This window comes from Cottoperca gobio, unplaced genomic scaffold, assembly GCF_900634415.1.
Source record: "Cottoperca gobio unplaced genomic scaffold, fCotGob3.1 fCotGob3_245arrow_ctg1, whole genome shotgun sequence".
Classification (NCBI taxonomy): Eukaryota; Metazoa; Chordata; class Actinopteri; order Perciformes; family Bovichtidae; genus Cottoperca; species Cottoperca gobio.
The window spans coordinates 203,362-217,051 of NW_021166869.1; the positions used below are offsets into that span (position 1 = coordinate 203,362).

The window sequence follows — 13,690 nt, forward strand, 5'->3', positions numbered from 1 at the left end:
CACTGTCATTGAAACTTGTACGTCAACGTTAAATACATTGAAAAGCATTTGATTTGAGACTTTTGGTCGTTATATTTACACTCGATGACTGTTTGCATGAGAAGAATGAGTCTCTGAGTTTCATTCCAAAATACCAAAAGATACATTTCTGCAAAATAAGATTAGTAATTGTTCAAAACTCTTAAGTTTGAGAGACTTTTATAAACAGGTGTCAATTTTTCTCATTTTGGAATAAAACTTCATATTTCCATTGTTTTTGCCATAAAACCATTTCCGGATGTTCGTGTGTGAACATTAGAACCTTTCATGCAGTTTCACAGTATTATTATTTTTTTATATCTTCAGATGTTTGGATTTGATCTATGATTCAAAATGATGATCTATCTCGTCTGATTGTTTGTGTGAAATTAACTGAAATTAAAAAAAGATCAAATAAAAAAATGTACCTGATGCTTTTTGGTTATCTTAACTTCATCACTGCACAGATATAGTATAATATAGATAAAGTATAGAGCTGCTGTATCATATATATTATCCTGAGCAGGGCCAGTCTGCACAATGAATCATTCTACTTTTTATTCTACTTTAAGTACATTTTGATGCTAATACTTTTGTGCTTTTACTTCGGAAGATTTTGAATGCATGACTTTTACTTGTGGCGGAGTATTTTTACATTGTGGTATTACTACTTCAGTTAAAGATTTGAATACTTCTTCCATCTCTGCCTTTAAAGCGTGCTGGGAGAACTTACAAACCATGTGTGACCAAACTGCAGCTGCATGAACCAGAAAACCTGCTGAATCATTCCAGACAGTTTGATAAAAAAAAACATTAACAGAGTTTAAGAAGTTTCTTCAAAGTCAAGGTGTTTTATTTCATTAGAGTGTTAATGTTATTTTGTCTACCCATGCTGAGCTCCTCAGGCTTTTTATGTTCAGTCTTTTTGTGACTTTATAAACTTAAATACAAATCTGGGTGACAGACAGACAGAGCACATGTGTCTTGTGGCTAATCATGTTTGAGGGTTTTTAACGACGTTGTTTTCTTCAGTGTTTACATTTCTGCTGCTGCAGAGCTGCACCTCATCCACAGACGGTGATGTGGTGGAGATGTGATGTTGTGGTGCATCGCAGGACTTTCCACTTCACTGTGCCAACGCTGGCTGCAGCAGAGGAGACAGACTCCAGCTGCTGGCCTGGACATTAAAGAAGTTTCTTCTTCTTCTTCTTCTTCTTCTTCTTCTTCTTCTTCTTCTTCTTCTTCTTCTTCTTCTTCTTCTTCTTCTGCTTCTTCTTCATCTTCTTCTTCTTCTTTTTCTTCTTCTTCTTCTTCTTCTTCTTCTTCTTCTTCTTCTTCTTCTTCTTCTTCTTCTTCTTTTCTTCTTCTTCTTCTTCTTCTTCTTCTTCTTCTTCTTCTTGTAAATCTTAAAGTAATATGAAAACAATATGTTGGGTCACATCAGTTCAGTCAGCGTTGATATGTGTTATAGTTCATGTGCCACTTTAGATTTGTGTTAGCTGAAAGGCTTTAAGGCCTCTTTAACCCACAGAGCTGCACGCTGCTGCTGCCACCTGCTGGACGACTGAGGACTCACACGTGAATGTTCAAATATACCCATAGATTTGAATTTATTTCTAATCTCTATAACTTTAACCAAATTTCCACAATTAATTTTATTGTAAAGGATTTCTTTGCATTGTTTTTGTACAAAATGTAAGATATATAAAATAAAACCTGGATGTATTGATGGATTCCTCTGATTTAAGTGGAGAGTTTGAATGTGCCATAATGGTGCTAACGCTGTTGCAAAGATTGTTCATGCCATGACAAAAATATATATAATTTATTATTGGAACACTGTGCCATATATTGATTGTCAGCACATACAATGCCTTAACTCTTTTACCATGTAGGCTACTATAAATACATCTTAAGTGTTTGAAAGACTTTGAGTTTCCCTAAAGATACAATCTTAAATAAAATAAAAATAGGCCTATATTTTTCAAACTCTAATCCCTGTTATAACTTGGTAAATGCCAAATGTATGTCTTAAAAATATAAATAATTCATTAGTATTTCGGTATGGAAATCCTTCTACAGTGAAGTAAACACTTTTATAAACTTTTATTATGGAAGTATTTCTAGTATGTTTACACTTACAACAAACACAAACTGTTGTTCATAGTTCATTATCCACATTTTATAAATATATGTTAACTTCATATCTAGGGTCAGTATGTGTGAGACACAATGCTCACCTCACCCCTCAAAATAAAGTCAAATAAAATAAGACAAGATAAAATAAAATAAAATAAAAACAAAGTAGGCCGATACATTATAAACTATAAATACTGTATGTATTGCTTCGTTTGGTTTGTGGATGGTGAAATGTAATAAAGTGGGCAGTAATTAAAAAATATAATAAATGTAACAATGCTTTTATTTAATCATGGTACCATTATTTTACCATTGTTGGGATTGTTTTTATTCGTTAAACATTATTCCCAACAGCAGCGGAACCTTTCATTGATGGATGGTTCCGACACGGCTGTAAATATTGTGACTCAGAGTATTTCCGCCATGCGTGTTCAGAGCAGAAGTAGCGTGATTAAAACATCGCTGCTTGTTGCGACTTTTTGGATGAACGTTGGTGTTAAAATTGTTAATAATTACCTTAAAGTGTATTGCGGTGTTTTGTCCAAAATGGCGACGGACGTGTCCAAGTAGTCTGGTTGTTTTTCCTTAATCTGTGGACATTTCTAGCAAGTAGGTAGGTTTAAAATAATAATATATAACACATTAATAACAATAATAACACTCGAGCTCAGTAACTGATTCAAACGGTGATTGTGACCCGAGTTCTGCTTGAAGCTCTCAACGCAAAACTTTATTTAAAAATGTTTGTTACTTTGTTTAATAGCAAATATAAATGTCACGATTTACAACCTCTACACATTGTCATGCTGCTCGGCATAGATCACATCCAACATTATTTATTGTTGTACTGAGTGTATGCCACATTGCACAATGGTTTCCAATAGTTCCTAAAGTATTAAAAGTGATGTTGTAATGTGCACATAAAAGGGTCAGACTTTTGAATGAAGGTGATGTTTCAACAAACTGTACATCATGTTTTATAAGCTGTGTGTTTTTCCTTCCTGTTCCGTGTAGTTTCGTCTTTACACTGAGCTGCCATGGAGGGTTTGGAAGAGAAGCTCAAAGGATTGTCCATCGCTCGGCGGTCACGCCCAGAGGAACCGACCTACCTGCTGGACGTCGCCCTGCAATCGGCCGGCTTGCTGGCCGTGTCCTGCTCCAACTTCACCATCCACCTCCACAACAAGGACAGTCTGAACCTGGTGGGAGAGTATCGGGGCCACAGCAGGCCGCTTTGTGGGGTCGTTTTCTCCCACACCTCCCCTGACTTCCTCTACTCTGGTTCTGCTGATGGGACGGTCCGGGGGTGGGATGTGCGCCGCCCCGGGACAGAGGCAGCCCAGGTGTTTAAAAGTGACTCATCTCACAGCTACTGTAGCTTCGACTTGAGCTGCAGCGACACGCTCCTGTGTGCCGGCACCGAGCAGGTCAATGATGAAGACAGCTTCCTGGTTTTTTGGGACGTCAGGAAACCAGGCAGCGGGCTCCTCGGGGTGTATTCTGAGTCTCACAGTGATGACATCACACAGGTGTGCTTCCATCCTCGAGAGAAAGACCGCCTGGCGTCCAGCTCCACAGATGGCCTTGTTAATGTTTTTGACCTGAGTCGGGGAGCGGAGGAGGAGGCGCTGCTGGCCACCTGCAACAGCGACTCGTCTGCAGCCTCCGTGTGTTGGTCCGGAGCTGAGTACACGCAGCTTCTGTGCCTCAGCTACGACGAAGGGGCTGCACCTGTGGGATCTGGGGCAGCTGGACACGGACAAGCCCCTCACCGTTTTCAGCACCTCTGACGCTCGCAGCCTGCCTCTGCTGGCTGACGGGGGAGCCGTGGATTACCTGGTGGGGGGCAGGTGGCTGCAATGAGGACCCAGAAGCTGCTGGTGGTCGGAGGGAAGAACAACGGGGATCTCCACCTGATGGAGTGTGACGAAGGGGGGCTTCGCCTGCTGAGGACCCTCGAAGGCGGTCACGCCTCCACGGTGCGCTGCTTCCTGTGGGACGCGGCGGGGGAGGCTCTGGTGACCGGGGGAGAGGATGCTCAGCTGCTGCTATGGAAACCGGGAGGGGAGGAGCTCACAATGGGGAAAAGGGAGTCCAAGAAGAGCCAATCAGCTTTGAGACTCAAATCCAGGCCGCATAAAAAACACGGCTACAAGAGAGAAAAGAAAGAAGCATAGCCAAGGACTCGACTCAAAATACTGAATCGGACGAACTGGACTCCTTTGCAAACATTTTATTTCTGAGAGAAACATTCAAACTGTTCTTAGTTCGACACATAAAGAATATTGTGTTCGCAGCACAGTCACTAAAGGTTAGGACACTTTACATTTCAGGACAGAATAATTGCTCAAGCGTGCGTTTTCTGTTTCGGTGCGACCTCCATCTGTTCCTGCAGACTCACAGGTCAAAGTTCACCTTGGTTAAACTTTAAATCAGGCGGATTAAAAGTATTTTGTACGTTACATCATCGACAGCCTTTGATCACTTTCATCATACTTATTTATTACCTGCAACAGGAGGGGGAAATTACCCTTATATCCTTACACCTGGTGTCGACATGTGTTCTAGATACATTATTTAAACAATATTTAAATACGAATATTTAATTAAATGACATCTTATCCACTGACCTTTGTATTAATAAGTGATGTTGTTATCTTGATTCGGCCCACATCGTGAACGGATGTACTAAACTAAACTAAATGTGCAAATTGGGGAAGTAGAGCTCAAAAGTGATGTGGGGTCGCCACAACATGCAAGGTCATGTGACTGATGGAGACAGGAAATGGCAGGTGGGCTGCACCTGCATTAACCTGCGCTTTTCCAGATCTAGATTAAATATCCAGATACAGATTGGATGTTAAATAAAGATGGAATTATGGTCTCCCACTTACTGAACTATGGCTGTATTCAATATTGCATGCTAACGTACTCGATCAGTATGTACTGCGCACTAACATAACCGTTAGCTATACCAAGCAGACTGTTTACACTGAAGTAAACTCAAGCGACACGCTTTCTCTGCATCACGTGACTGTTTCGATCGTTACAGATCCGAGCTAACGCAGAATACAAATTGTGAATCACAAATGTAAATCAACATTATTCCACTCAATTTAATATTTTCCAGTATATTTTTAAGGCAACTTAAAATGCTTGAATATTTTAGTATTAAATAAGTTTTCTACAGTACATTATATATGTACATTAGGGTACATTATAACTTTAACGTCAAGCACCGTCTTATACGTAATTATTTTATCCAAAGGTTAATTATTTAAACCGCCTGCCTTGCAGTCTGCCATTGGATGTCATACTCAGTGTGAATAGTATGTTGGTATGCAATGTTGTATGTACTATGTTCACGCTTGACAAGTGACAACATGAATATTTAAAGATGTAAACTACTTCGATTTTTTAATTGCTAACATATTCCTTCAATGGAACAGAAGAACTACTCAGAGCGACCCCAGGAAGATCTCAGAAAACCAAAAAACTGAATAAAAAACAAGTTAATATTTGGAAAATGATTTGTTTTGTCTTTGTTTACTTGCCATAAATACTAACTGATAAAACAATATACTGTGAAAGTTACTGTGTAGCACACAGCTGAAGCTTCTCTGATGTTTGTATTTTTAAATCAAATCAAATGTTTCATAATGTCCTTTATAGTGACATTTTGTTGTTGTAATATTCCTTCTTTAAAGCTGCTGCTGGTTCTTACTGCATCACATCCTGAGAGTCACCGGAGCCGCTCAGCTCAGCAGGATCGCGCTGAGGGAGCAGCGTTCACTCTCAAATAGCAAAGAGTGGAATAACATGATTGGCAGTGCAAGTGTTTGTTTCTGTGTGTGACTCCAGAGGACTTCCTGCAGTGATTGAGGCTGTCGAAGCAAACATCTTTATTCACATAGTGGACATTAAAGATTCTGAGTGATTCTTTATGGTAATTCAGCAACTGTGTTTATTTATCAAAGTGTATACCTTGTTTTAATGAAACAACATGATGAGAGTCATTACATTATTTATGATCATGCATGAACAGAAGAGTTCCTTTTAGGAAAGATTCACAGATTAGAGCAAATATCCAATATTTGACCACTCATACTAGCAGACTAAAGTGCATTTTTAGAGTAGTCATACTAACACTTTTAGTGCAAATCAGGTTAATATCTTAAAGTATTTTAAAGGCAGTAAAAGGTATACTGAAACTACACCTGTATTGTATTGCTGAGGCTAAGTATATATATATATATATATATATATATATATATATATATATATATATATATATATATATATATATATATATATATATATATATATATATTGTCTTCACTGTTTTCTAAATCTGCTATTTATATGGTGCATTTATGTTCCAAAATAAATCATCCTTTGGGAGGAGACCACCACAAAAAGTAATATTTATTCTAAGATTTATATTGTTTATCAGGAACAGCTGTGACGGCCCCAGAATTAAGTCCGTAATTTTAAAAACTGAGCTAATTTATTATTCATTTTTTCCCCCAGTTTACTCATGCGTTGTACTTTACCTGAATATTTTAGTTTTTTGCTTGTATTTTACAATGTTTCAGAAAGAAACATTGTACTTTTTATGCCACTACAGTTATATGGCACCTATAGTTACTTAGTTCGGGCCACTGTAGTTTAAAAAAAAAAGAAAATAACCTTGAATATTATGAAGTCATAAATACAAGTCACTTGCCGTGTTTTATTCTTTGCAATCGGATTCAGCAATAAGAAAATATTCTTGATTTTAGCCCCAAATTACCATATTATCATAAGCATCCGGGCTTTGAAGAGACATTGCCGTAAATTGGGCATATTCAAAAGAAAACAACATACTGATTTGGATGAGGTGATACTTTTTGTGGACAGATGAAGGACAATGCATGTTCCATACTGTTGCGTGTACCATGTGTACCTGTGGCGTCTGTGGTGTGATGGAATTGATCCAACCTTGCAAAGTGAAGCAATATAAAACCATGACAAAAAAAAGCTAATTTAATCCCAGAGAATTTCATTTTCTCTTGTAAAGTTACAATTTTAATCTCTGAATTTCTGAGTTTCTTCTCTGAATATTTAGTGACCCACCTCCCGAAGATCTATATTTTTTCTATCTACAATGGCCTTAATACGCTGTTGTAAGTAGAAGTATATAGTAGTAACATAACGTGGAAATAGGAATACTCTAAACTACAAGTACCTCAAAATTGTACATTACTTGAGTCAATTTACTTAGTTACTATCCAACACTGAGAAGGGAACACCTTGCCCACCCTTTACCCCCCGCCCATCCCAAAAATGAACGCCCATGGACGTGCTGTTGCATTGGCTATATTCATAGTAGACCTTTATATTATACTTATGTAATACTCTTCCTGCTAACGTCTCCCTCTCTAATCTAGGGGCTTGCACAGAAATCCACTCCTGCTTCACACCGCGCTGCAGCCGACAGGAAATATAACACATGTACAGTAACACTGGGTCGTCAAAGTGCGGTTAAAAAGTGTAGAAGCGAAGGGCTGGGCCTCGGACAGGTTTAGCCTCATTCCTACACGCTGTGTGGCGGAGACTCCGCACAAACACACTTTGCTTTCAACCCCAATATCTCTTTCCTTGTCCCTTCTCCTCCACCTAACCGACGGATTCCGACTCTGCACTTTGATTGACATCTCCTCTTGTCCAATCACAACGCTTGACATTGCTCTGGGCAGCCAATCGCCGTCGTACGTCGATGTTTAACCCGTCAAGCATGCTACTGTGCGTGTCTGTTATGTGTGCCATGGTCTAACCCAGGCAGTGTTGACAATAGGGTGAAAAAGAAACAGCCCCGAATCATAAACGAGCTAAAGGAAAAACACCAAAAATCCAGGGGTTTGGGGAAGACAAGCAATTGGATCAGTAACAGGAATGTAACTGCGTTAACCTAATCGTTTTATATAGCAGTGTTTTGTTATTAATGGGAGTTTGAGGATTATTCCGTTGGAAGGAAAAAGGTACTCGTGGGTTTGGCTGTTTCAGGCCAGATTTTCCTGCTGTTTTGCCGCTGCTGCTTGGGAAAAGGCTGTTTACACCGAGCTGGAGGTAGCCTGTTAGCCCCGATAGATTTCCAAACATAGGATAAACTCCTCCGCCGCCGTCTCCGTTGCAAAACCACAGAGGATCAAGGTAAAGTACTACGATTGGAGAGCTAACAGCCACTCGGTCGGCTGCAGCTTGTCGGGCTCGGGGGTCGGGACTCGGGACGGTGTGTGTTTCCCAACCCAAGTCGGTCTGTCAGTTAGCATTAGAACTGCCCCCCCTCCCCCTGTATTTACATCTGGGATGATGGGTGATCGCCCAAGTCCGCCCAGGTAACGTTATTTTATTAGCACACATGTCAATTTTGGATTTGATCTATTGAATGTTGTGTTTGCAAGATGCACTGAAAGCTAGCTGGTGGCTAATAAGCTAAGGCTACAACTTGAGCTAACCCGCGATAGCCGTAGCACTACCGTTAGCTAGCTACCTTAAAATACAGTTTTCTGAAATAAGACTTGACAACTTTGATATTAAGATCAATTGTCTCGATGTTAGTAATATTTTTATGTTTGGTGTACTATGAGGAGACAACTAGCTAACGATATAAGCGTAAAAATCAGACGCTTAGTAACGGTTAATCGGGAAGCTATCGTTGCTAGCTAGCTAGCTAGCTAGATAGCTAGCTAACGTTAGTGAGGTTATCGCGCTGTCAAATTTTGAATATTATGCTGCTGCCAGGCCCAACATGGCCAAGCTAACGCCAGCTCTTATAAAAAACGACTTGATTTTTGACCTAATGCAGCTGATGGCAGTGGTTTAAGTATTTAGATAATTTACTTGAGTGAACGTATACATATAACACTAACAATACTATGTTACAAGTAAAAGTCCTGCATTGGAAATGTTACTTATTGTAAAGGTATTGAAGTATTATCAGGAAATGTGATTCAAGTATTACAAGTAGAAACATGTCCCCTGTGACTCTTTATTATTATTATTATTTAATATCATTATACTACTATAATCTGTTATATCCTTTAATATTACTCATGCATTATTGTAAAAGCAGAATTGTAATGTTGTAGTTGGTCAAGGAGCTCATTTTGTACTATTAACCAATTATTATTTTCATTATGGATTAAGCTGCTGATTATTTTCTCTGTTAATTGACCGATTGTTTGGTTTGTAAAAACTAAACTAACTAAAAATACTGACAAAGGCTGTCACAATTACTCAGAGCCCAAAGTGAATCCTTCACAATGTTTGTTTTAGTACAACCAGCAGTACAAACCTCAAAACTATTCACAAATACATTGTAGTTTTTCAAATATTTAAAAGAAAATCTTTATATTTAAGAAGTTGGAATGAAAATGTTTTTTGTATGAAGAATTACTCAAGCCATTATCAAAAAAAGTTGCTCTTATAGTCAAACTATTCATGTGTTCAGTGCCAAAGTAAGTAAATGCACTTAGTTACATTCCACCTCTGAGACATATGGCCTACTTTGCTGCTCTAGCTGATAACGGTAAATAAGTAACATCTAATTAAACTTTAAATGGACATAATCCTTATTATGTTATTTGTCTAAGGTGGTAGATTAGATGCTGATCAGAAAAGTAAAATGCTGATGTTTAATTGACTCATGGGTTGAGGAAAAAGCCCCGTGAATCTGGCCTGAGACAAGTTTAGCTTTCCTGTCAAGTGAAGCCAACTGTAAAATGTGTGGTGATAATCCAATATGAACTTTGACTGGCTTTGCACTAAGATAATGTGTCTCACAAACTCTAAATATGCCACTAGTCTGTCATGTTTTATTTGTACAGGCCGTCATTGTTTCAACGTGTAGTGTGTGTGTGTGTGTGTGTGTGTGTGTGTGTGTGTGTACAAGCAGTCAGAGAGAGATCATCACCACTAATGACACCGTAGTGACATGGAGGATGAGAGGGAGAAACATGTTGATGAGTGAGAGCCACAGAAAGATACAGATGAGGGTTGCTGACCAGTGGTGGAAGAAGCACTCCTATATTTTACATAAGTAAAAGTGGCAATAATACTCTTTTACAAGTAAAAATCCTACATTCAAAATGTACTTAAAGTGCCAAAAGTAAGTACTCATCATGCAGAATGGCCTATTACAGAATAATGTATACTTTGGATTGTAATTATTGATTTCTTAATATTTACATTAATGCTGCGGGCGGTAAAGGTGTGGCTAATTTGAACTACTTTATGTACTGCTCTTCTAGCATGTAGGCTGTCCCATCTTATCTTAAACTATAATAATACAATTTGATCGAAAGTTGATTATTGCTTGGAACTGAAACTGTAATGTAACTTATGTTATCAAATAAATGTAGAAGAGTTAAAAGCACGCGTTTTGCCTCTGTAATGTAGTAGAGTAGAAGTATAAAGTAGCCGAAAATACAAATACTTAAGGAAAATACAAATAACTCAAAATTGGACTTAAGTACAGTACTAAATTAAATGTACTTAGTTAATTTCCACCTCTGACTTTTACTTCTATTTCCACCTGGCCTCTGCCCTGTCAGTGTTTCTATGAATGACGGCAGCATACCAGAGGCCAGGTGTGGCGTTGTGCATTATATGTGATGGTATTTGCAGTGTCAGTGTGTGTTTTTGTGTATGTGCTGTCCGGCCGGTTCCTCCTCAAGGTTTTTATGTCACATTATGTTGAGGGGCAGGTCCATCTGCTGCTGAGATAGCTTAACATCCAAAGTCTCCTGTGTTTATGATGACGCTAGTGTGTAATAACTGCCTCCTTCTTATCAGCTCTGTATGACTTTGAGTGTGTGTGTTTTAAAGTTGCTGAGTTCATTTGTTCTTGACTGTGAACAATGTAATTATCCTTTGAATGAATCATACCAATCGTACGTGCTGTCAGATTGCAGCATTCAGTCATAATGGCGACAGGAGTCACTACGAAAAAGTGAGTAGTCGAAAGATCTGGGATTCATACCGATATTATTAGAGATGGGACCACTTATCAGTAACTCCTGGAAAATTGATATGTAAAATAACCTGTTGTCTTTGAAGAGCATAAATAGTTTGCTGCTGTGATGGTGGTAACACTTGCTTCGTTCTGGCTCCTGGAGTCTGTAACTGCTGCAAAGTTGAAGGAGTTTTTTGGGTTAAACTTAATACATTGCCCTGAAGACATTTCCTGTGCTTGTCATGAATGTAGCTCCCCTTTGTAACTGCAGATATTAAATATTTTTATTTAAGTGTGTTCACAGTTTGCAGAACTGAAACCGTAGGATGGTTAGTCTGCTCAAATTATTTTTCTTCGCCGGCTATCTGGTAATTACTGTTTTTTTACTGGGGAGAATCTGTTGAAGTCCAACAGTCTCCGGTCATAATGTCCGCTCTGGCTACACTGAAGATGTGACCGATGCGTTAGTGGAGCGGATGTGCTTTGGAATATATGTTTTTACTGATGTGTTTAGCCAGCACAGCGCTGTGAAACTTCCACTTTCTCACAGAGTTTGTGCAATATGTGTTAAGTTAACATTTACATACGACAGTAGGCTATTTAAGTTCCTAAGCAACCGCTTGCTGGAACTGGCAAAATGAATGCCGTCAGAAACTCTCAAAACCAAACTGCCCATATTCAGTCATTTCTTGTACATTGGTAGTTAAGTAAAATCCTTATGACCCATATGTGTTTAAGCGGGCGACTGACCTATTTGTACGGTTGTAGAGCGGATCTCTGTGGCGCATACGCAGCTCTCACGCCTGGTGTCAGAAAACCTTGAGAGTAGCGGCTTGTCACTGGGAATAGCTGGTCCACCTTAAACGTTAGTCCACCTTAAGTGAGCCTGAGCTGCTGTTGTCCCTATCTTCAGGCGAACCCTTTACTGTCATCAGCAGGTTGTAACCAAGACACAACGGGCACTTGGCTTGGAAAATATTTCAAATCTACATGCCTTGATGATGTCATTCTTTATATAGCCTTCCTATCAATTGTTTTAAAGCTCAATAAACACATATAATATATGCCTGGAAATTCTCCCATTTGTCTGGGACATTGAAATCTTCCAGGACAGTGTGGACCGGCAACAATCTTTCTTATGTAAAACCTGTTTCTTAGTCATCAGTGGTAACAAACTGAATATCTTTGGGTTTCGAGCTGTCAGCCGGACAAAACATGAGATTCAAAGTTGTCGCCAAAGGTTCTGGCAAATTGCATCAATCAAACAATGAATTATTTCATCAAGAAGATAGTTTGTAGACAGTAATTGATAATAAAATGTGCTGCCCTAATTATATCAGTGGTTAAATAACCTGTTTAAGATGCAAGTCTTAAACTTCATATACTTATTTAGGAGCATTTCTTTTACTTCCTTGTGTTCATTATAACGGATGTTTTGTAGCTCCCCTCTGCAAATAAACTTAATGTATTTGGATTTTGAAATGTTGGAAGCTGGTGATTGTTAGTTGCAAGAACAATTTTCACAATTCCTCAGTTTGTCCCAGTAGATGTGATAATAATCATCATGATATGAGACTATGTAATATCATGTCGTAACTTAAATATTGTCTCCATGAAGTTGAAGGTTGCATTTAGCAATTTTCTGAACCAATTTGACTCTTAGTTGAGTGAATACCTGCGTGTTTATCATTACATGTGTGTCCCAATCACACATGAGTTTAGATGAGGTGTTGCAGTAATGCATACCCAAAGTTTGTTTCAGTTTTTGCAGCTCATGGGGGTTTTGAATTTTAACTTTGGACCACAGACGAGAGATCCTTGAGCTTCCCTCCTGCCAGCCTCTTTTTTTATCTCCCGTTCCTGTGTTCCTGTACGCGTTTGTTCCCTCACTTCAGCTCCTTTCGCTCTAGCTTAGCTGATGCCTATTTGTTGACTTCCTGTCGAACAGCAGCTCCCTCCCTCCCTCCTCTTCCTCCCTTTCTGTTGCTCTCTTGTTCGCTGTGCCCCCTCCTCTCTCCTTCCTCCTTGTTCTTTAATCCCACCCTCCCCGAGCCTGTTTGGATGTCATCTGGGCTCTTATGTAAGAGGCATGGGAGGGGAATGGCTTTGGTGCTTGGTTGCCATACGCCTGACCAGCCGCCGTAGTCTTGCTCTCCCTCGTGTGTTAGAGTGCTTTTCGCTATTAGCCGGCTAGTCAGAGAGAGATAGCCATTGAGTGACTGATGGTTGTACATGGGGATTCCAGTGCCCCTTTGCACAGGTAAGCTCAAGTTTGTACATATTTAAGATTTTACACCGGGAGAATGATTGTAGATCTTCCACTGGTGGCATTTACCAGGTGGCGAAAGCATAAAAGCATTGACAGCTCTTCGAATAATTCATTGTTTCCATTGGTGTAGCAGGCAGAAACTGAGAGTCACTGACTGATCGAGATGTACAACTTCACCGATGCATCCCAAAATGCAGCAGAGTGTGTTTGATCAGAGCTGAATGAAGCTGACTGGCTGTATTAAGTCATCCTTGCAGAGATTTAAAGTT

General features: G+C 39.3%; 2 protein-coding genes across 7 annotated transcripts in view; both read left to right on the plus strand.

Moving 5' to 3' along the window:
• The first annotated feature begins 2,612 nt into the window (after window positions 1–2,612).
• On the plus strand, window positions 2,613–5,684 carry wdr89 (WD repeat domain 89). Its single transcript, XM_029426858.1, is given in 4 exon segments — window positions 2,613–2,770; window positions 3,172–3,878; window positions 3,880–4,017; window positions 4,020–5,684. Coding segments are annotated over 3 exon segments (1,137 nt in total). The 5' UTR covers window positions 2,613–2,770; window positions 3,172–3,194; the 3' UTR covers window positions 4,335–5,684.
• Window positions 5,685–7,957: 2,273 nt separating this feature from the next.
• ppp2r5eb (protein phosphatase 2, regulatory subunit B', epsilon isoform b) overlaps window positions 7,958–13,690 on the plus strand; it is a 42,097-nt gene continuing 36,364 nt past the window's right edge. For 2 of the 6 annotated variants that reach the window (XM_029426846.1, XM_029426848.1), the window contains exon 1: window positions 7,958–8,349. Coding sequence is in view for 3 of the 6 variants with exons in the window: in XM_029426843.1 (XP_029282703.1) it covers window positions 13,375–13,412 (38 nt within the window). In the remaining 3 variants the exon portion in view is untranslated. Of the gene's footprint in view, window positions 8,350–8,385; window positions 8,535–10,293; window positions 10,307–13,294; window positions 13,413–13,690 lie in introns of those variants that run through there. The other 4 variants (XM_029426845.1, XM_029426844.1, XM_029426849.1 and 1 more) reach the window with 4 other exon arrangements.